Source organism: Perna viridis, chromosome 8 (assembly GCF_037379345.1).
Source record: "Perna viridis isolate PV_CMFRI_1.1 ecotype Kerala chromosome 8, ASM3737934v1, whole genome shotgun sequence".
In the NCBI taxonomy this organism is placed as follows: domain Eukaryota; kingdom Metazoa; phylum Mollusca; class Bivalvia; order Mytilida; family Mytilidae; genus Perna; species Perna viridis.
In genome coordinates this window covers 45,527,162-45,548,972 of record NC_142452.1, presented here as the reverse complement: position 1 = coordinate 45,548,972, position 21,811 = coordinate 45,527,162, and the positions used below count along the sequence as shown (strand labels likewise).

At 31.7% G+C, this 21,811-nt stretch overlaps 1 protein-coding gene across 3 annotated transcripts; it reads right to left on the bottom strand.

Annotated features, from left to right (window-relative positions):
• Positions 1-1,021: 1,021 nt before the first annotated feature.
• Positions 1,022-21,780, bottom strand: LOC148610706 (solute carrier family 45 member 3-like). 3 transcript variants are annotated; one of them, XM_088595984.1, is made up of 3 exons: positions 21,645-21,780; positions 9,975-11,544; positions 1,022-9,463 (listed from the first exon to the last, which is right to left on the bottom strand). In XM_088595984.1, exons 2-3 carry the CDS (start codon positions 11,493-11,495, stop codon positions 9,188-9,190), a joined length of 1,797 nt encoding a protein of 598 aa, XP_088452110.1. In that variant the 5' UTR covers positions 11,496-11,544; positions 21,645-21,780; the 3' UTR covers positions 1,022-9,187. The 3 variants fall into 3 exon arrangements, with proteins under 3 accessions (XP_088452110.1, XP_088452111.1, XP_088452109.1); XM_088595985.1 differs by having other exon boundaries at positions 21,680-21,764; XM_088595983.1 differs by lacking the exon at positions 21,645-21,780 and adding an exon at positions 16,569-16,774.
• Between the last annotated feature and the right edge of the window lie 31 nt (positions 21,781-21,811).

Sequence of the window (21,811 nt, the reverse complement as noted above, 5' to 3'; positions counted from 1 at the left end):
GTCTGACCTTTATGTTCTATTTTTAGTAGTGTTTATTAAAAGATCAAAAATCTAAATGGTCATTTTGTTATGGATACTCTAAGGAACAATCACCTAAAGTTTCATCCAAATCCATTCAGTAGTTTTTGAAAAGATGTTCTAAGAAATTGTTAACGACGAAGACGGCCATTAAGTAATGTCAATAGCTCTGAAAAATCCTTCTTTTATGATTTCATGATAAAATAACACCAAAAGGAGAATCATAGCCCCAAGATTGATCAGATATGTAGTATACCTCATTACCTAAATTGTGAATGCCTAAAATATGAATATGTTAGAATGAAAATTTTGTTTGATACCGAGACCATTTTTTTGCTATAGGTAGAAGTTATATTTCTTTTTTGGAAAATTCTTTCATGAAAATAAGATTTTTCGTGGTTTTATTATTTAGGATAATGAATTATTTATCAAATGATACCAAATTTGAGATGTTTTGGTTGATCAGTGACTTTGCGAGTCGAATTAATGCGATTTTTAATGGAAAAATTAAAAATCCTATTTTTTAGTAATTTTTTGAAAAAATTCACCGCAAGTTATCAAAAGAACCCCAGAGGTAATAATGTGATAGTACTAAACAGAAAATACTAAAACGACATTTTTACGGAAGCATAAATACTCTAAGGGTTTTGACACTGAAAAAAAATAATGCGCTTTTTCCATGGGTTAGAGGTACATATGTTTCGCTCTATTCCAAAACCCTAAGGGTTACCGCCACTTTTCGTTGGTATCATTGAAAAGCTGAGACATAGGGTTACATGATGATATCATATATATATTTAGTTTCTTTGCACACGATGTACCGGGAAAATTTAGACGTATGGACAATGGAATCACAATAATGTTGGTTTTTCGAAAATCATAATAAAGTTGATGAGTTGGGGGAGGGCTAATGGAACCTTCCAGCCCATGGACTAGCTCATTGAATATGTAAACCTGCTATTCCTCTACAGAAATACCTACAATCATTTCTAATAACTATAAGTAAAATCTAATTCTTTAATAATTTTGTTCTATAACTAATCAAGAAAACAATCAAACATAAAACAAATAAAACATACAATATAAACCAGGGAAAGAAATAACATGGTGTTTAGATATAGAGATAAGGTTTTGTCGGACATTAGGTTTCCAATATAAATTTTGGTTGTTATGAAATACCAGAAATACATTTTCAACCCACCTGCACACTAAAATGACAATGATTTGATAATAATGTATGAATGAAGTAAATGATATATTTTGCTACCACTACATGTTAACAAAATTATTAATGGACAACATATCTGAATACATTGTAATTAGTATATATATATATTTAACCCCCATCCAACTACTTCATGTTTAAATCTGATATTTTGATTACAGTAAACAGATTCCTCTGAAAGAAAGGTTCAGAACTTGATCCAGAATCCCAACCAAATTCAGTAATTACACAATGTCTACTTAAGCCTTTCCAAAGAGGCAATGTTCCCCAATTTTTTCCAATGATGCAATAGTCCCTATGTCTTTCCCACATTGCAATAGTCCTTAATTCTCTCACAAAACGCAATAGTCCCCAATTCTTTCCCACAATGCAATAGTCCTAAATTATCCCACAAAATGGAAAAGTCTCAAATTCTTTCTGAAAATACACCAGGGATTAAGAACATAAACAAAACTGTTAATACAGAATTACATGTCACTTTTCCTTTGTTGGAGAATGCAATCACTTAAGATAGACTTTCCTTCATATCAATAAAGATTAAAAGAAATCATTGTGGCCTGAAATGGCAAAAGCACAACAATTATACACAGTAATTTCTTAAATTTAAATGGTTTCTAAGCAACATTTTTAGCAAAAACAGAAAAAAGTCAACAAAGTTTTATAAACAAAAGAAAGGATTCACTTCACAACTGACAATAAAATAGTACTAGGAATGAGAGACTGGGTCTTCACTTTATTCCTAGTATTTGTGTGTACAAACTTAGGGCAAAAATTCTTTCTACTAGTCTGGGTTTATTGTTGCATCTTTTTATATAACCACATACTTTAAGTACAAGTCAATATAAAATTCAGACACTGTCAATGGTAAAGTGATTAATGTTGTGGAAAAACCCACTGAACAAACGATGGTTTATCAGTCTACATATGCTATATTTATACATTACTATAAATAATCAAATCAGCTGAACACTTTTGAGAAAAACATACATTCATTTCGTACTTAAACCAACCAAATCAAGAATGATAATTCATGCAAAGTACCAACTTTATGTACAAATACAGTACAATCCATATAATTTATTTATCAAAAACACAATTAACAACTTAATAAAAAACTTTGGCTGATCATATGATCAGAATCGTTTCTGAACAAGAAATAAAAATGAGTTGCATGGGTTTTTGACATGAATGACTTGACTTCGGTCTGATTTTTTTTTAAAGACTCCAACTTAATTATTTAGCTTTGACTTCTGTTTATTTGTCCATAATTTATTGTATCAAGTTTAGCCAATACATTTGTTAGTTTTCAATGTGGAAGAACAAATAATTTAATTTCAGTTATAACATCTTTTCTGATTGGATAACAAATTTTGTCCATCATCTTTTAAACCGAACTTTGTCATGTGACTGTGACCAACCTTTTTTGATGATTTACTAGTTAAATTTTGATACTAAAATTAACTCATTAAAAACAATGCCTCAAACACACGTTCACATAATGTACACACCAAAAAATGCCACATATGATAAAAAAGGAACAGATATGGTAAAACACAACAGATACAACTATGTATAACCTTTATAAAAAAAAGTATATACTTACAGAGATCACTTACAGAGATTATCATATGAAGCTCAATTTATATGAAAATGTGAATTTTGATAGTTTACAAATGAAAACTATACAAGTATTTGATACATGACTATCATATGTACAAAATTGCTTAAAACATGATTATCATGCTAGAGTTATCGTGGGATTTAAGTCTGTTTTTGTCTGCAAAAATATATGGCCCTCCCCCCACCACCTCCCGCAAACTGTTTTGAGCATTTTTGGTATAAATTGTTTCAGAGGAGTTGTGCTGACAAGATTATTTAAAAGGAATTTTGGCAGATTTTAAGTTCAAAGGGGTGTAACTCCTACAAAATTTAGGGGATCAAAATTTCCTGGTAATATGCACAATTACATATGATGTTCTTGCTACTTACCATGTTTCGTAAAATTCAGTTCAGTAGTTTGAGAGAAGTTGCACTGACAAATTTTGTGACAGGCAAATAGATGGACAAGCCAAAAACAATATATCTCCCCAACAAAGTGGTAAAAGACATAATAATTATATAATACTTAAGTAATAATCATGCCAACTGAGACATATGATAATCATATTTTTCTCAATACATGATAATGATATGTTCTATATCATATGATTTTCATATGTGGCACATGTGTAGATACTAAGTACAAAATTGTTTTGTATTATAAATGCCTCCACAAAAATGTTGTATTTGTATAATCAGTACCTGTTCAAGCTTGTTTATCCCAGAGTATAACATACCATACATACGTAATTCACATTGATAAGTTAACATATATCATGTATGTAAACGAAGAAACAACATACAATTACTCCAGGAAATCTGCATACTAATACATTAATAATTGCAGCTCAGACATTATCTAAAAATAAAAACAAAAAAGGCAAAGCAAAATAGAGCCTTTCCCTACACACTGAAAAAAAATGTGACACTAAAATTGTAAGTCTTATGTTGTTATTGACCTTTGACCTATAACATAAAACACCACTATTGACCCTTTAGAATCTTTTTTGCCAAAACTTTTATAACACTTCAAATTTTCCTAAGGACCAAATTAAGTCAGTATTTATCTAAAATATAAATGGTCATATTTGCTAATATATGTTTCTGGCAATGTCATTTACTGTAAATTTTAGTTTACCCAATAATGAAGGGAAACCAAAAAAATATAACAAGCTGTTACACTATTAATGTTTGAAAATGACGTTTCAAAGTATTATTTCTCTGCAAGCTTGTTAATGGAGGTTTGCAGGTGGTTTTGATTTGTACAGGCTTCAAAAAACTAGATATCTAAAGTCATCTTGATGCAATATGCTTTTATGGTTAGATTATTTAAGTCATTGAAGCATGTGGCCAAAATCTCACCAAAGAAAGGGGTGGGTGGATGGGCCAACACGTGAAAATGGGTCTGTCACTCAAAAATTGTCATTTTTGTCCATTTCTGGTCATTATTTGCTACCTGTGGGGTTCAAGGGGCACAAATCAGGAACCAAACCACATTCATCCTACAGCCTTAAGACTGTGAAGGCTACTGAAGCCAAAGAAAGGGTATTACAGTCATGAGTGGAGGGTCAGGAGCCCCCTGAAGGTTCATTCGTGTGAAAAAGTGAGGATTTTTTTCAATTTTTGGCCTCTGTTTGTCCATAAACCGGAAGTAGTCGATACAAGGGGTTGTCATCAGAATGGTGGTGACAGAAATCATTCTTATTTAGTTTTCTGGTGAAATGGAGTACTACAGATTAATTCTGCTCTGGGGAGGCTCCGAGAAATGAACCCTACCCCCCAAAAAATCCAATTTTTTTCGACAGCGGAAACTCCTGACTTCTTCTTTTAGCTTGCAAGTAATTATTTATTAACAAACTCTATATCAGATAGCCTCATTTTAAAGCACAGTCACGCTGCTTGCAGATGGACACAGATTGCACTTTCCTAAACTCAGATTTACACTGCCAGAACCGATAAAGCGGAACATGGTCCAATCCCGAACAGGTCCGGGCGTAGCATGACAAAGGTTAATTATAAATTTTTTTTCAAAAATGACCTTTAAGTCCATTTTAGGGGGCTTATATCATCAAGATGCACCACTAGAAGGATTAAAACACAAAATTTGGTACCAAAAACCCAATTTTTGCTTTTTTGGAGTTCTCCTGTTAATATGCTCCATACTTATTTTACTAAATTAATTTTCAGGGTCAAATTTGATAAAACGGAATAATTGACAAACTTTATTTCAATACTTTGGCACAAAAAATCAACATTAAAGGGAAAAAAATTATAAAAATACCTGAAAAGAATAAATTACATTCTGGTTAATACTGCTAGTACCAGTTATAAATGAGAAAATAACCTATCTGATTTGTAAACACATGTAAAAACGTTTATACATATGGCACAAAAATCAGCATTTTGTATGTTGTATGGTAATTTCAGACCAACCTTTAAAAAAATAGAATGACTATATTATACTCAAAACATATACTTAGTTAAGGAGTTAAAAGTACAGCCCTTAATTTAGATTACCTTCCTTTGAAGGCATTGGTTGCTAATTATTATTCATATCTATATATGATGCCTAACCTTCTAATAAAATGTCAAAAATTCATTGAGAGGTATGGGAGGAGTAGTGCTTACTAGATTCAGACATGTAAAACCTTTAAGTTGAACTAGTAGTGCTCACTAGATTCAGACATGTAAAACCTTTAAGTTGGACTATCTACCTTTGGAAGTATATTCCTTATGCAGATCTACAAAAGATGCTGAACATACTTGTAAAATTTCATCTAAATCCTGGGAGTGGTTCAGAAGGAATACTCTTAATACACTGTTTAATTCAACTGATAAAAAAATGTGTTAATTCAATTTTTTGTTGTAACCGAAAGTTTAATTTTGGGCCAGCTTACATGTAAAGCAGTGGCCATTATTTCTTTTTTAAATCTACATACATGTAATTGGTTAAATTCAGCAAATCAAATAAACTGACCTTTTTTGAGTTATGAAATCTTGGGGTTCAATTCTGTTGAGATCAATTTATGAGTCTGGGAGCTAAAAAAATGTTAATGTTTTGCCATTTACTGCACAACCCAAATAACTAACTGCTACACCAGTTATATTGTCTTCCTTTTTGGTATGAAACCCATTGGTTCCATTTCATAAAGATCCTTACACTAATACTCAAATCATTGTTCATACACTAATTTTTTGTGTTGGTATGAGAATTTAAATGATCTACGATGTTAAAAGACAAAATTGAACACTATTTCAATACAAAAGAGTAAAGAGAATTCAATGGCTGTCTGTCGACCGAGCTGTATTAATATCCAACCATTCAGTACATATTATTGAATAATGAAGGTAACAGATTGTTCCTTTTAAACTCCTTAAAATTAATAGAGATTGATTTGTATTTAGTTATCATAATTTGTTTAAATGGCAACATATTGCCAAGGTCGCTGAAAAGTTCACCAGTATTTGACACATTATACAGGCCTGAAGAGTCTTGGTCAGAAGTCTCTTACAGCAAGTTGAAAATTACTAGTACTTAGTTCAATACAAATCCAGGTAGGCTACCAAGAAATTTAAATAGCCCTCCATAATTGACAGTTATTTAAACCTGAAAGACAGCTTCCAAAAGATGGGGATAATTTTACGAGGTCTACAAATTTACACAAGTAAATACACGTACACAATAAAAAAAAAATCGTAACGATAAAAACCAGATTTGAAATAGCGGAATTCTGCTAAAAAAGCAGGAAAAAAAGCATCCCTGAAAAGATCACAAAGGTATTCTGTGGTAATCAAGTAGAACACATTGGGCATATTTCTACTATTTAGATTACTCAATTGTACTTTGGTACCAGTATAATTCGACTTGCTCTAAACCTGCTATAGGAACACTAGAGAACCAACTGACTTTTATATTTGGTAATTTCCTTACATATTTTGTTGAATTTACATTCACTAAGGTAATATACAGTGAAACCGTCTAAACCATTTTGGACTTTAGAATTAGTTCCATACTGACAGGAAGGCTCAAAATACATTCAAATTCATATGTAGGGGAAAATGTCTGCTTTAGACAGAGTTTAGATTTACCAGTGTGGTTTAGACTGAGTTTAGATTTACCAGTGTGGTTAAGACAGACTTTAGATTTACTAGTGTGGTTTAGACAGGGTTTAGATTTACCAGTGTGGTTTAGACAGGGTTTATATTTACCAGTATGGTTTAGACTGTTTCAGTTTACAAAAATAAGTATCACAGATTTGTTTCCCAACAACTGGCAACATAATCCACCATTAACTATCGACTGGTTATGACATTATTCAACGAAATTATTTTTGTGTTAAATCTTAACAAAATATTATAATAAATATAACATTCAAATGAACTAGATTGTCAAACCAAAGACACACCCACAAAAGAAAACAAAAATGATACAAAATCATACATGTACATATATGTTGTTGTTCTTTAAAAAAAAAATTACAACGGCTAAAAAATGTACAACTAAGTACAGATCAATATAATTATTTCTGAAAAGCAATGTACATGTATTCATAGTGTTGGCACAAATTAGCAGTTATATACATAAATAGCATAAAATAGTATATTAATTTTTGACACATGATATAGAGCTGGAAGACTTGTTTGAGGTACAAAAACGTCCAGACAAATTAGAATACCGGATGTTACAAAACATCTGAGGTAAACATACTTATATTAATCAGTATTTATCAACTAAAAATTGCCCATACTCAGTAAACAATTACGGTAGATAGAAAATGCAATCACCATCTGAGTACAGAAACTTGATCCAGTGATTATAAATGCATGTATCTCAACACTTTGAAATTTGGAAAACTAATTTCTATAATGAAAAGGGTCATACTCCTGAAACATAATGGCAAAAATAAAATTATCATAAATGAAATATAAATTGAACCAATGGCCAAATGTTTCAAATCTATTTAAATAATACTTCACAGGTGGAAACATTTGGCCACATCATTTAAATAAGAGTAGGAGTATAAATAGACACACACATTGATCCTTGTTTAGATCTTAGACACTTCTAAGCTATAATAACTATGAATTTTAGATGTGGAGCCAGAAATTTTAAAGTGAGAAGTCTGGACAATATCCCCCTCTGAATCCCTCTAATTAGCAAGGATTGTACTAACTGTATAATTAAATGCAGACTTTGCAGTAACTGCTAAACTCACAGTGATATAACTTAAATGTAAAATTCTTTGAAATTTGGCACATAAATGTACATGTAACTAACTTTTTATTGAAATCAGCACTATTTTTTTTTAATCACGAAAACTACAAAAATATTAATAAATTCTTGACTCGGAAAAATGACTAGCACCAAAGAAATTATCAGTATAAACATTTACATTGTAAGTACAAGTAATCTGAACTTCAACATACATGTAATCACTGTAATTCTCAGATGATGAAGAGAAAATTTATTTTTGATTTTCCTTTGCTGTTAAAAAGTAAAGATGGTGTTTTCTGTTTGTAGATGAAAATGATGAAGAAGGTTCCTCTTATTTTAAATTTTATGAACATGGTGATAAAAATGAGGTATCCTGATAAACAAGGGAGGGTCTGAGAACCAAAGAATTTAGTTCCCTGAAAAACCAGGGAGGGTCTGAGAACCAAGGAATTTAGTTGGCCTATTTATCAATATTGCAAGTACAACATATTTTCATTAAAAAAAAATATTTTAAGTTCATTACATATCTCTCTTTACAACATTATTTGTAAGATTCTTTAGAGATTCCCTTTATCATTAATCTTTCTAAGCAAAAAATCACTGCTTGATTATTAGATGCCTTGACAGGTTATAATGAAAACTACATGTATTATGAAATAAAATGCTTTTTCTGTTTATACCAAGAAATCTTGCTTTATCTGTGAACTTGCAAAATAGTTTCAAAATGTATGCATTATTTACAGGCAAATAAGTCTGCACAAAATTTCTGTGACAAAATTTATTAGTTCAATGCAAGGGAGTCAGATAAAAGTCAGGAATAAACTTTATGTAAAATTTTTTGCCAGTGAAAACCTTTAAATTCTAGAAGCAAAAGTTGAAACATGCAACAGTCCTTCACCTGGGGACAAAATAATCTTCATATAATTTGTTCAGGGAAAACCCAGGGTTATTTAAACAGGAGTACAATGTACTAGTGTGACTAATACGTTTTCTAAAAGTCCCTAACTGGCTAAGCTCCATAATGTTACAAAAATTTAGCCCTTTTGTCCAAAAGAGGACTCTGGGCCCAAATCTAGATTTGGTAATTTACATTCAGGCACATGTAGTCACTTAATGACAATAAATACTTATCAAATATTCAATATCCTCATTTTTTCTCGTGGTCTTGAAACAACATGACGGAGGTCATGTTTACTGGTAATTATTCTCTGAGCAAAGAAACAGCTCAGTACACCCATTGCTCCTGCAGTAACCATATAGGATAAAACAGTGCCAGTCATGTGAACAATGTATCCCATGAGTCCTGACAATATAACCTGTGAAAGGAAGTAGGCTGTGTCCAACATCCCCATGTCTCCACCCACGCCACGTAATTGATCATTTTGGTTGACATCAAAGAAAAATACCTGTATAGCGATAAAAAAGACAGAAAATAAAAACTTTACACATGTAAAAATGTACATCATTAAAACTTTTAAGACTGATACAATGTCAAAGGCTCTGTACAGCTGGAACTGAAGATGATAGCCATTCCCTATTTCACTCAAATCACAAAATGCTACCACTAAACCACAGCAATGGTTGTTTTGTACTATTGTAATATATGTATCTATCCTTTTAAAACAACTGTAACACAATAATTTTGCCATTTCCTTACCCTGAATGATCTAATATCTTGATAAATAAGATATTAAAAATATACTTAGTGTTTGGAATGGTGTATGTTAGTATTTACCTACCTTACAAAATTTTGCTGGTACTATTATTTTTTTATTTTTGGTAGTCATTCAATCATAGACAGTTTGTCTTAAATAACGCTTGTATTTTATAATGTAAAGTGAGGAATGATACTTAAGATATGCTAAAGACATTCTCCCCAAACTTTAGATAACTTGACACCTGTATCATCAAACTTACCTCTTTTTCTGTGTGATATGTTGTTACTAGAATGAAAGGAATGATGGTTAAAGTAGCATAAGCAATACCAGTGAAAGCTGCCATCGTATTCACCACATAAATGTTTCGCCACATTACTATACAAAACATTGCCACAGTAAATGAAAACATGCCAAAGAAGTAAGTCCACCTTGTCCCAAATCTTTCTACTAGTCTTTCCACAAGAAAAGCATAAACAGCTGAAGTAATACAATGAAACAGTAATCCCCAACTTGCCATTCGTACCCCTTCATCATAATGATTGCGTAAAATAGAATTTTCTGGAGCATTAGGGTTGCCTCCATACACAGCTTGTCCAACAAAATCAGTGAAAAATAAGTTGAACCCCATCAGTGAAGTCCAACTACAGAAATTAGCTATAGCTAAATGTTTCAATACATATGGTATGTCTAAAAAATTCTTAATTACATCTGGAAGTTTATCATAAACAACCCCTCCTACAGTTCTACAAAGGTTTTGAAGAAACGTCATAGCTCTGATTCGCTTCAATATATATATCACAGGATAAAATATAATATTTATAAATAATGGAAAAAATCGTGTAGACCTTTTGCCAGATTTTGAGAAACTTTTGTGTCTTTTTTGTCTCCTAAGTATATGTCCTGGAAAATAATTTTCATCGTCTGAATTGATACTTGACTCATAACCAGACTCCAGAGTTGATGGACTTTGTTTGAATTCTGGGATATCTAGTTCTAACTGTAAAAACTTTGGCACTTTTTCAACATAAGGCTCCTCTTTAGCTACTATAATTGAAGCTGAGAATAAAAATACAAATAACACAACCAACACTGAAAACACTGTTTTTTCTTGGCTCCCAAAGAATTGCCCAATGCTCAAAGATTGCCAGTCAATGGCGGTGACTAGGTATCCAAGGAAACCACCAAAACTGATCATTTGTGAGTAAATAGTAAATATTTGTTCATGTTGGTTTGTATCTCTTGTAGCATCTGACAAAAGCGCTTCACAAGGAGTTAAACAAGCCTGACTTGAAAAATCTAAAATGATCACTCCGAAAGTCAAACTTAATAAGCATAGTGTTTTACTAAGGCTAGTGTCACCTAAAAGTTTCGTGAAAAACACATCCCCATAAGGAATCAAAATTAGTGTTAGAATTAGAATAAATGAAATTCCCGCAATAAATGGTCGTCTACGTCCAAAACGACTTCTACATTTATCACTAGCTCTGCCAATAACAGGAACAACTAGTAATCCTAAAAATGGCCCTAATCCCAGGATTATACTCATATTTTCTTCTGTGTACCCAGCTTTTAACAACATCGGGGGTATATATGTGAATCCAGCACATGCACAAACTTCAACTCCACATACAACAGCATTAAGTAAAATCATTTGTGTAAAGCTCAGGACATTTTTTTTTTCTGGAGCTGTATTAGAGTCATCTGTTGGCATGTTCTGAAGATGATGTGTAACTTCTGTATTTGGGAGAAGTTCTTTGGAGGGGTCAGAACTGTCCTCCATGTTTGAAGATGTTCCTAAATAGTCCTGGTTAATGGCTGTATTGCTACATCTGAAATAGATGAAGAAAAATGTCTTTATGTGACCCTCAAGTATAAGTTTATCTTCTTCACTGTTTTAAGGAGGTAGACTTGGGTAATGGGAAAATCTCAAAAAATGGGAAAGACAGTGATATGTTTGTATCATATTTAATTTCACGAAAGCCTTCCAAGCTTTCATTTGAAAGAGAATGAAATAAGTCTGAGTTACTTTGATGCTTACATGAGATTATTTTAAAATGGTGAATACAAATGTTCCAATGATCTGTAAGAGTTGTGTCCCTTACCCCAGGCCTACCACCTTAAAAATACAATAAAAGCCTAAAAACATTGATAAAAGAGTAATCAAGGGAACCAAGAATCAAAAGAATTTAATTAACACACAATTCAACAATTTCACTTAAAAAAAATGAAATCAAGCATAAATTTTCCTCTAACCTGTGTTTAAGAAAGGTTTTCACCATTTCTTTTGTAGAGGAGTAAACTTGGATACGTTTTTCTTTTTGGTTACACTAGAACTTTTGTCACTAAATTATTTTTTTTAATCAATTTGCATATATCTCCACACTTGCTTATTTCAAACCCTCCCCCTAATATAAAAATAATTGCTCCCCAAAACCCCATGGAAGTAACATGAGTACTTTTCCAATACAGAAATAAAAAAAATAAAGTTAATTTGTAGTCCAAAAAATAATTTCCACCTGTTGTCAAAACATCTGCAGACAGATTATGTGAAGTGCTGTGATGCATACCAAGACACAAATTTGGTGGATCAAAAGACACAATTAATGGGTGTGTCACATAATTGTAAATTCAGACATACTGTGATGTAAAATCCAATGAAAATATAAAGTCATGCTTTCACCATATCCATTCTTGTTATATCGAATAGCATTCAAGCACAGAGACATTATAGCTGTGAATTGGCCCATAACATTTTTGTCTGATGGAAATTTATATTGCTATCCTTTGCACATACAAATGTAACATGCAAATATGGGTTAAAAACATTGCAGGAATTAGATAAACACATCATAAAAGAGTAATCAAGGGAAACAAGATTCTAGCAGGAATCAAAAATATGTAATCTAGGGACAAAGATCAGACGTGGAAAACAGACATACACAACAAAGAACATAAAAGAACCAAAATAATACATACAAAGCAACAAAAATAAATGAGCAACTCAGACTCCACTTAAAACTGGGAGCATGGACATCCAAAGAAAAATATCTGTAACAACATCAAAGACAAAATACCTGCAACAGAAAAAAAAACGTAATAAAAAAATACTGAGGAATCATGGCCTAAACACGAAAACAGGAAAGATAATCTATATACACAATGTAGAAAACAGAAAAAAATACAAACAGAAGGTAAGAAAAACAAGACATCCCAAAACAAAATAAACAACAAGCAATATGAACTCCTACAAAAAAAAACAAAAAAAAACAGGAGTGTCATATACATGTAAGCTGAGAAAATTGTTTTCACATGCCCTTTTCAGCTATAAAGGGTAAGGAAGACTGCAGACTGTTATTCATATACAGTAATAATTTTACCAGTTTTCAGACATTTCACACAAACGGAAATGACAGTATACCAGACAGACAGACTGATTGCCTCATTTGTAAGAATCAGGCACAGTTGGAAAATCTGTAACATGCATGTGAAAAATGTATTGATCTAACAATGTAATTTCACTCAAAGAAATCTTCATTTGAAATGACTGCTACTTGATCTTGGTATGATATCAATGGACAATGTTTTGAAATTTTTCATTAGAATGATAGACAACAGAGGTTTTTGACATTTTTCTGTATCTACATAAATGTAAAAGCTCCTTTGCTGTTAATTTCAATGAAATCATGACTCATTTTAGCAAAATGATATAGAAATCTTAGTCTGTATATTCCTTGATTCTGATGGTTCAAATAGTAAAATTACAATGTCAAAGAGGTAGATTATTTCATACCATGTTTCCCCCATTGTATGATTCTTACAGATACTTCAGTCATAGTAAATAATGTCATATTTTCAACTCAGTGACATCTATGGACATATTTCAACTGTCTTTGTAAGCATTTTATTACTTTTAAGTAAATGCTTATCACTTTTACTACAAGTAATTCTACCTACATATACATGTACAGGTATGTATATTAATTTAAATATCAATTTTTAAGCAAATTTTGTCACAAAAAGATGAATATCAGCCTACCTTTTAACGCAGGATAATCAAAATCTCACAACATTGACACAGTAAACATTTAAAGGGTCAGGTTAAATAATCCCAAGTCAAAACTTTAAAGATAGACGCAAATTTTCAAGCAATTATCTTTTTATCCATTTAGTACATGTAGATTTAAAAATTTCAGTTTTAAAGAGCCCCTGAGCAAATTGGTCAAAGTCAGATTTATACATAAATGGTCTAAAGAAGAACATTTAAAATGGTCATTAAGAGAGATGGAACTTAGTGAAAATAACGCAGACTGACAAAACTTAGTGAAAATAAGGCAGACTGACAAAACTTAGTGAAAATAAGGCAAAATAAGGCAGACTGACAAAATACTATCTCCTTCTATTTGAACAAAAGAAAATTTGCCAAGCTGTTTACCAGTAACTTTAGATACATTATACATGTTATATGTAACATACAAATGTATTCAACATACATGTACTAACATTTTCATTTTGTCCCATTAAACAAAACAAGAAACTTACCAATGAACACTTAACATGATCAAATCTGGTACAAAAATGCTGACCTTTTTGATCATTTATTTCAATATCTATATCCTGGTGACAGACTGTAAGACGTTGTTTAATCATTTTCCAATTTGATTTTCTATCAATTGCACTTGATAACAAATATCTTATACAACGTTTGGCAATAAATCTGTATTAAGGACCATTAAATGGTTTATAAGTTAATGCAATTCCTTCTCTAACACCATAAAGCACAGGATGGTGACTATATAAATACAATCTTCATACAGATAAATACACATAAATAAATGCATGCAGTAAAACTAGTTGAATATAAGGATGAGCGTAATCCCAAGAACAAAAATTTAAACTGATGAAAGATCAAAGCCAAGCCAGCAACCATCTACATGTATACGGACAGGCAGTGATATGGCCAATCATCCTGTAGGAGCTGAAACGAATGACGATGGGTGGACCTGGCTGACAACTTCAATGGATCCAGCAATTATTAAATTAAAAATGTATTAAGATAAAATGATAAAAGAATAACCAAACATGTAACTCTATATGCAATATGGACAGAAGCTCAGTTTGGATGTTACAACACGTGCATGTGCTATGTGTATGATGTATTTACCACCCTTTTAGTTACTTGTAACAACACAGGGTAGGAAACTCATTCAAATTCTAGCCAGTCCTGAATACAATTTTTCAATACATTTACTATATATGGTAATATAGATTTATGCTAAAATTAGCCAGCCCTGCCAAAAAATAGCCAGTCTCTGGCTGATGGGCAGGCTATTATTTCTAACTCTAAACAACAGGAATGGGATTGATTGTCAACTTGTTGAATCATTCAAATTTCTATACCTCAATAAATAAGCTGTTTGAACATGCAAATATAGAAAACATTCAAAGAGTACTTTTTTCCAATTGAACATAAAATCAATCTCTTAACAAAATACAAAATACAAAAAACAAAGACCCATTGTTGTTTCAATATACACGAACATTGGTTTTCTTAACACCTACAGGTATGCCAAATCTATATAGATGTTCAAGCTGTTTCATCTAAAGATATTCAAAAATGGTTTTTAACTTAAAAAAAAATATCACTATATGTATTTGTATAGCCAACAGAATATATCGGACAAAGGTATATTTTTTGTTGACAATTTTAATATCCAATTTGCCAGAGTCGCCTGTAAATAGAACTGTGTTTATAATTGTTTGCATAGCAATCCTATAAAATTATAATGATGCAGTTTAAATTATCTCTTTCATAATATGCCATGTGGCAGCTGAGATTAAATTCCTTGCACCAACAATTATATGGCATTTCAACTCCCCCATTATTACTCATTAGAATGGTATCACGGGCTAATTCGATTTCAGTTCCCAAATTTTTCATTTGGCAGTTCATCTTTTCATTTCTGCAAAATTTCATAAGGCAGGTCAAAGCCTTCTCTCAAACCTTTCATGTAACTATAACCATATTTTGTTTAAAAAAATCTAAGTAACTTACTGGTGCTTGGGCAAAAACCAAGTGTTGCCAATCCTAACAACCATTCAACAAAAAAACAAAAAATCAATAGACTTCTGAATGTTTCAAAATTTTCATGACTTACAACTGTATTATGAAAGTTCATAGCTTCAGATCTTCCAGTTCATACCTCCAGATTTTCCAGGGTAAAATGAATATCAGTCACCTTTGTAAATAATGCCATGTTATGCAAGGACATGTAATCTAGCCAAACAAATTTACATGTAGTTACTACAAACAATCATGACATTACATATACATGTAATGGGAGAGCATGATTTCTCTAGACTCCTTTCTTGGCAAAACGATTTGGCTATAAAATAAACTGGCTATTTAAATCTTACTATCTACTATACTACAGGTAGGCTGTGCTGCCAAACTTCTCCTTTGTCGAAAGTCTTCATTCATTGAAAAATTCTTACACAACTAGCTCAAGCAGCTATCCATACCCCTTGGGTTGTTCAGTTGGGAGCCAAATGTCATGGGAGAGCATGATTTGTCTCACAAAGGTACAATGTATACCCCTGTCACCGAGGATCGAACCCTAGATCACTCAGTGACAAGTCAGTAACGAACTGATTCTGCTCAAGAATTATTCCTTTAGCTAAGTCAAGTTAAATCTCACTATCTACCATCCTGCCACATACAATTACTTTGTTTATCACACATGATCATACATTGTACATGTACATTTGTATATACATTTTTACATGTAGAAACATGAGAGTACATGTTTATTTGCATGTATACTGTACATGTACATGTATATTTACTCAAACTCACCTTAATTTTAACTGTCTCCCTGATGATATACATGTAGTTTCCATCTTTACTAAATTTTCTAATCCAAATTCTTCAACAATACTTCATTTGTTCCTAAGTAACTTACATTTTAATACCATTTGTGAAAAGAAATGACACAAATTAATGCATGTTTCAGGAATACCAATTAGCATTTTGTCATGTTGTAATTCTAGTTGAATATGCAATATATGTCCAAGTTTATATACCTGCCAATCTTTTCATTATTTTCAGTTATAAATCCATATAATTCATCATAATAGAAATACTAATTGATTTAATTACATTTTTTTTTTGCAATCTGATTTCACCACAGCAATAATCAATCAGATACATATATATTTTTCAAGTTAAACGCACAATATATGATGTATACAGTTTTGTTGTTTCTTTATTTATAGCAACAAAGTGTCAAACATTACATATACTAATATATATATGAGAACATAACATTTGACATTTCTGAATGTACATTTAACCCATGTATTCCTAAATTGCGGGTTTATTTGTAGTAAGATCCTATCAATTGTACTATCCATCAGTTAATTCAAATTGCATGTACATGTATCAACTCATACAATCCAAAATATATATATCACTATACATAGGAAAAATCATCAAGATGAAATAAGTACAAATGTACAGGTATGTAAAACTGATGGTATTACAATACATACATTTTGTAAATTTCAAATATTCTCATCAAGTGATACGTAGAAATGGATTCTTTTAAAATTCCAGAACACATCAAATATTCGTACAGGTCCATCAAAACAGATCTCCTAAATGTTTCCTTATCTCTCTTTTTGATTAGTTTTCACACATTTTAAAATTGAAAATTTAATTGATTTTCTTATTGCAGTTTGAAGAGACACAAAAAAATGTACACAAACTTTGGCCATTTTTGCTTATTTTCCTTTTCTTTTCAGCATAAAATAACATAATGTTGCATGTTTTTCATTTTGATGCCACATATGCAATTTCTCCACACTCCTTAAAACCACTTATGTTTTTCTAAATGAAAAATACTGAAATGGCATTATTGCAGATCTATAATATATATCATCTTAGGCTAAGGTAATTTTTTGTTTGGTACTCTACTGAAGAAAAAATCTATCGGCTTTATTTTTATTAACCCCCTCCCCTTCCCAGCAAAATATGTCAGTATCTTGTGTAAACAATTCTTTGATAGTTTTTTTTTACAGTGTCACAGCATAAAAAAATCCAAATAAAATTCATACAAAGGTACCCAATTGACACCTCATGCAAAACCAAAATCAAGCATTCTTTTTCCTTTGGCCTTTCCAATATGTTCTATTACAAAACATAAATTAAGTGTCAGTCTCTGTAAGAATCAGGCAGTGTGTAAAACATGGTATGGAAAACCCCACCATTTGGAAAGTTTAATTTGACTATTTGCATCATCAGAATCAAGGAAAAAGGATATTTTTCATATCATTTTGGTAAATTGTTTATAATTACATTGAAATGCAATGAGATGAACATTTCATGGGCAGAAAACCGTCCAAAAACTCCTTTTTCTAAATTTACTATTGAAAATTTTCTGAGTAAATCCAGTGATGTAGAGATCAAATAATGGTCTTTTCAAATAAAGAAAACATCCTTGAGTGAAATTATATTGTCAGATCGGTAGATGTTTGACATGCATGTTTCTGATTTTTCCCATTTTGCCTGATTCTTATAAAAACTTACACTTAATCACCTTTTTATCATTTTAAGGAGATTTATGTACTTCACAAGCTGTCTCACATAAGAGACAACAGTTGATCATTAATATACACATTCTTCCTATGTTAGCTTTTAAATGTATTTTTCTACCAATTCGGGTTTTTTTTGTATCACCTTTGATTTAATCAAAATGGTCTTATTCAATATGACAAATCTAAGCCTTTAATGTTAATAGTGAACATACATTTTTGTACATATACATGTACCTAAACATGTTAATTGTTTCATTTTATGTTAAGCTAATTTATTATGAAAACAAACATACATTTTGTATAAACTAAGAAGGTATATGGTATATTAATTCATATGTTATAGTATATGTAAATAATTCTTTAGAGTGACTAATTAAATTTCTGGGTTCTTTTTCTTGAATACATTAACACATAATTTTTTATTTACTGCATAATATATCACTAAAATACAATGTAGATTCTTAAGTTTAGGCCATGCCATCAAATATTATTAAATGTTTGTCACACTTAAATGTAGAATATTTTCCAGCTAGCCAAAAAAAGATGGGAAGACAACACCTTAGCACTCTTAGGAGATGGGCCATAACACCTTAGCACTCTCAGGAGACGGGTCACAACACCTTAGCACCCTAAGGAGATGGGCCACAACACCTTAGCACTCTTAGTCTTAGCACATTAGCAATCTCAAGAGATAGGCCACACTTTAGCACTCTAAGGAGATGGGCCACAACACCTTATATAATTAGCACTCTTAGGAGATGTGCCATAACACCTTAACACTCTTACAAATGTAGGAGGAGATAGAAACCATTAGGCTTCAAATCAAATAAATGGAAAAAGGATACCAGTAATTATTTTAACATTAAAACCAGTGGCCCTTAAAGCGCTGTACTTTACAGCAATAACAAGTTTGAGTGCTGTGCTATTGACGTCAGTACTGTGCTATCTTGTTACCAGCGCTGTGCTGTAAAGTTTAATATGAGGTTTAAAAATCAATATATGACAGGAAAAGTGTGTGTCCTGAGGAAATTTACGGCAAGGTAATTAGCTCAACCGTTACCAGTAAACATACTATGGTCTTTTGATCGCCACATGACTGCATAGGTATTTTAGTAATACTGTAAGTATATGAAAGTAAATTGTTGGAGGTCTAGTGAAAGTTTTCTTGACAATATTATTCGATTTTTTTTATACAATGGAATCTAAGGAATGAGAAACGAGGAACAACAGGGAAGTGGAAATCTGCAAAATGTGAGGTCAATAAACAATTAAATAAAAAAAAAACCATAACATTAAAATATGAATTGTAAACGCAGAAATTCATGAATTTACAGAAAGAAATAACAAAACAATACTATTGCCTCATAATCAAACAACAGGAGTAATACATCGTAATCTAGTGCAATGAAAGGTTTTTTTTCTATGCTAACAAATAAATGTGTACATGTATATTGCAAAATTCATAAATATTGCAAGTCCTGTTGAATGCTGAAATTTTGTCAGTCAACACTGACTATTTTCACAAAGTCTGCATGAAAAATGTCTGACTATGATTTGATCAGACCAAACAGCTCCCAGCCAATCTGGGTATATATGAACATACAAGTATGTATATTTTAAAAGTGGTACTGTCAAATTCAGATACATGTATCATCGGTCTCATATTAGTCCTACATGTATATACACATGTACATTGCAACTGTTGCAAGATGGCCTACTTACATTGTCAAGTACGTGTACATGTAGGTAGTAGATTTAAAGTAGTTAAATATATACCCCATCATATTTTTTGCGATTGTCCTAAATCAGGAATTTCTGGCCTCTGCGAATACCATTGTTCATCAATATTTTCTGACATTTTTGTGCCTCAATCTCTTCTTCAGTTTATTTTGGATTGAAATTATAGGGGAAAAATCCCTAAATACCACTTTCTCCAAATATCGTAATCAATCACCTATTTACTTTCACTTTACAAACCGACTTGTGATGTCACAGCTCAACCGATCATGGTGGTGCCAATAAGTGTGGAAAATTCAAATTTTCTAATTATGAATTGCAGTTAAGTAGTTAAGAATAGAAATTTTTTTTCAATTTAATTTTCATAAACATTTAACAGACAATAGACAATTTTATTTGCACAAACAAATTTACAGTAAACGGTTACGGCATAAAGAAAAAACAGTACAATGCAATATACAAAAATGTATTAACTAAATTAATGACCATGGATGATATTGCAGGGGCTGCTCTGGCTTTCAAAATTCTGTCACCAGAAAAATGGTGCGAAAGTGGTGTAAAAATCTGATAAAAATAGATTAATCTATAGTTTAAACTTTGACGTTTTATATTAATATAATTTCTCTTATATTAAATTAAATCGACCTTCTATCCAACATTCATTCATGAAGATTAGTTTCATATACTTCTCCTTTACGAAAATGACTATATTTTTAATCACAAAAATAATTCTTATCTATTATTGTTTATTGATCCAGATGAGCGTAAATTTCTAATTTTCTTGCTTTGGAACTTCCATTTAAAGACAGTTTCTGCTGACTACCTAACGTATTCGGTTATTCCGGTTAGGCTGATAGCTATCACAAGGTACTATCTCAATAATAGAAGTTAGTAGATATGAATATACATTTGTACATATGTACATGCAATTACAAAATGTGCATGTAATAGATTACTTAAGCCAAATCGGTTTGTCAATGGCTTGTTGGTCTAGGGTTCAATCTATAGAGGCAATTGTGTAATCATGCTCTCCCATTACATAACATTAGACGAAATAATTATGCTGTTTTGGAAGGCTAATCTTTATTGAAGTTGATTGCCTCCGCCAGGTTAAAGAAAATGCCTTCAAGTGAAGTCATTATTATTTAGAGTCTAGACTAACATAAGACTTTGAAGTCAGGCAACAATGTTTAATTTGTAATTATATAAACAGAATATGAAAATGTCCAAAAAATAAAATGCATGAAACTATGCAGAGTCTACATATTATATATGTTATACATTGTGACCAGAGGCAGAGGCAGCTACAGCACTCCTGGTCCCTTTTGGTATTCAGTGTCCGGAGCTTTTTTTCTGATTTGGCCACACTCAGTGGGCTGCCAAATAAGAAAATAGCTCCAGACACTCAATCCCAAAAGGGATTAGAGCACTCCATAAAATCCTTTTTCCTAGCCCTAGCCCTGGCCTAGGCCAGTATACATCATGTACAGGGCACTACAGGACAGTTCCCTGAACAATGCTGAAGTTATTTTGTATGACTATGACTATGAGTGATTCAATTGTTCGATGAGGTTGTATATTTTTGTTTACATATTCTCACCTTCATCAACATTCTGAAGTTTTAAAAGTATATACCCAATTTATTCCAATCCACAAGGCCACCCATTTCTGTTTCATTACGTCCACCCGGAAGTTTACGTTCACACCACCCCGATGCGAAACTAATTAATTTAAGACATTTATAAAAAGAGGTAAACTGCTACAATA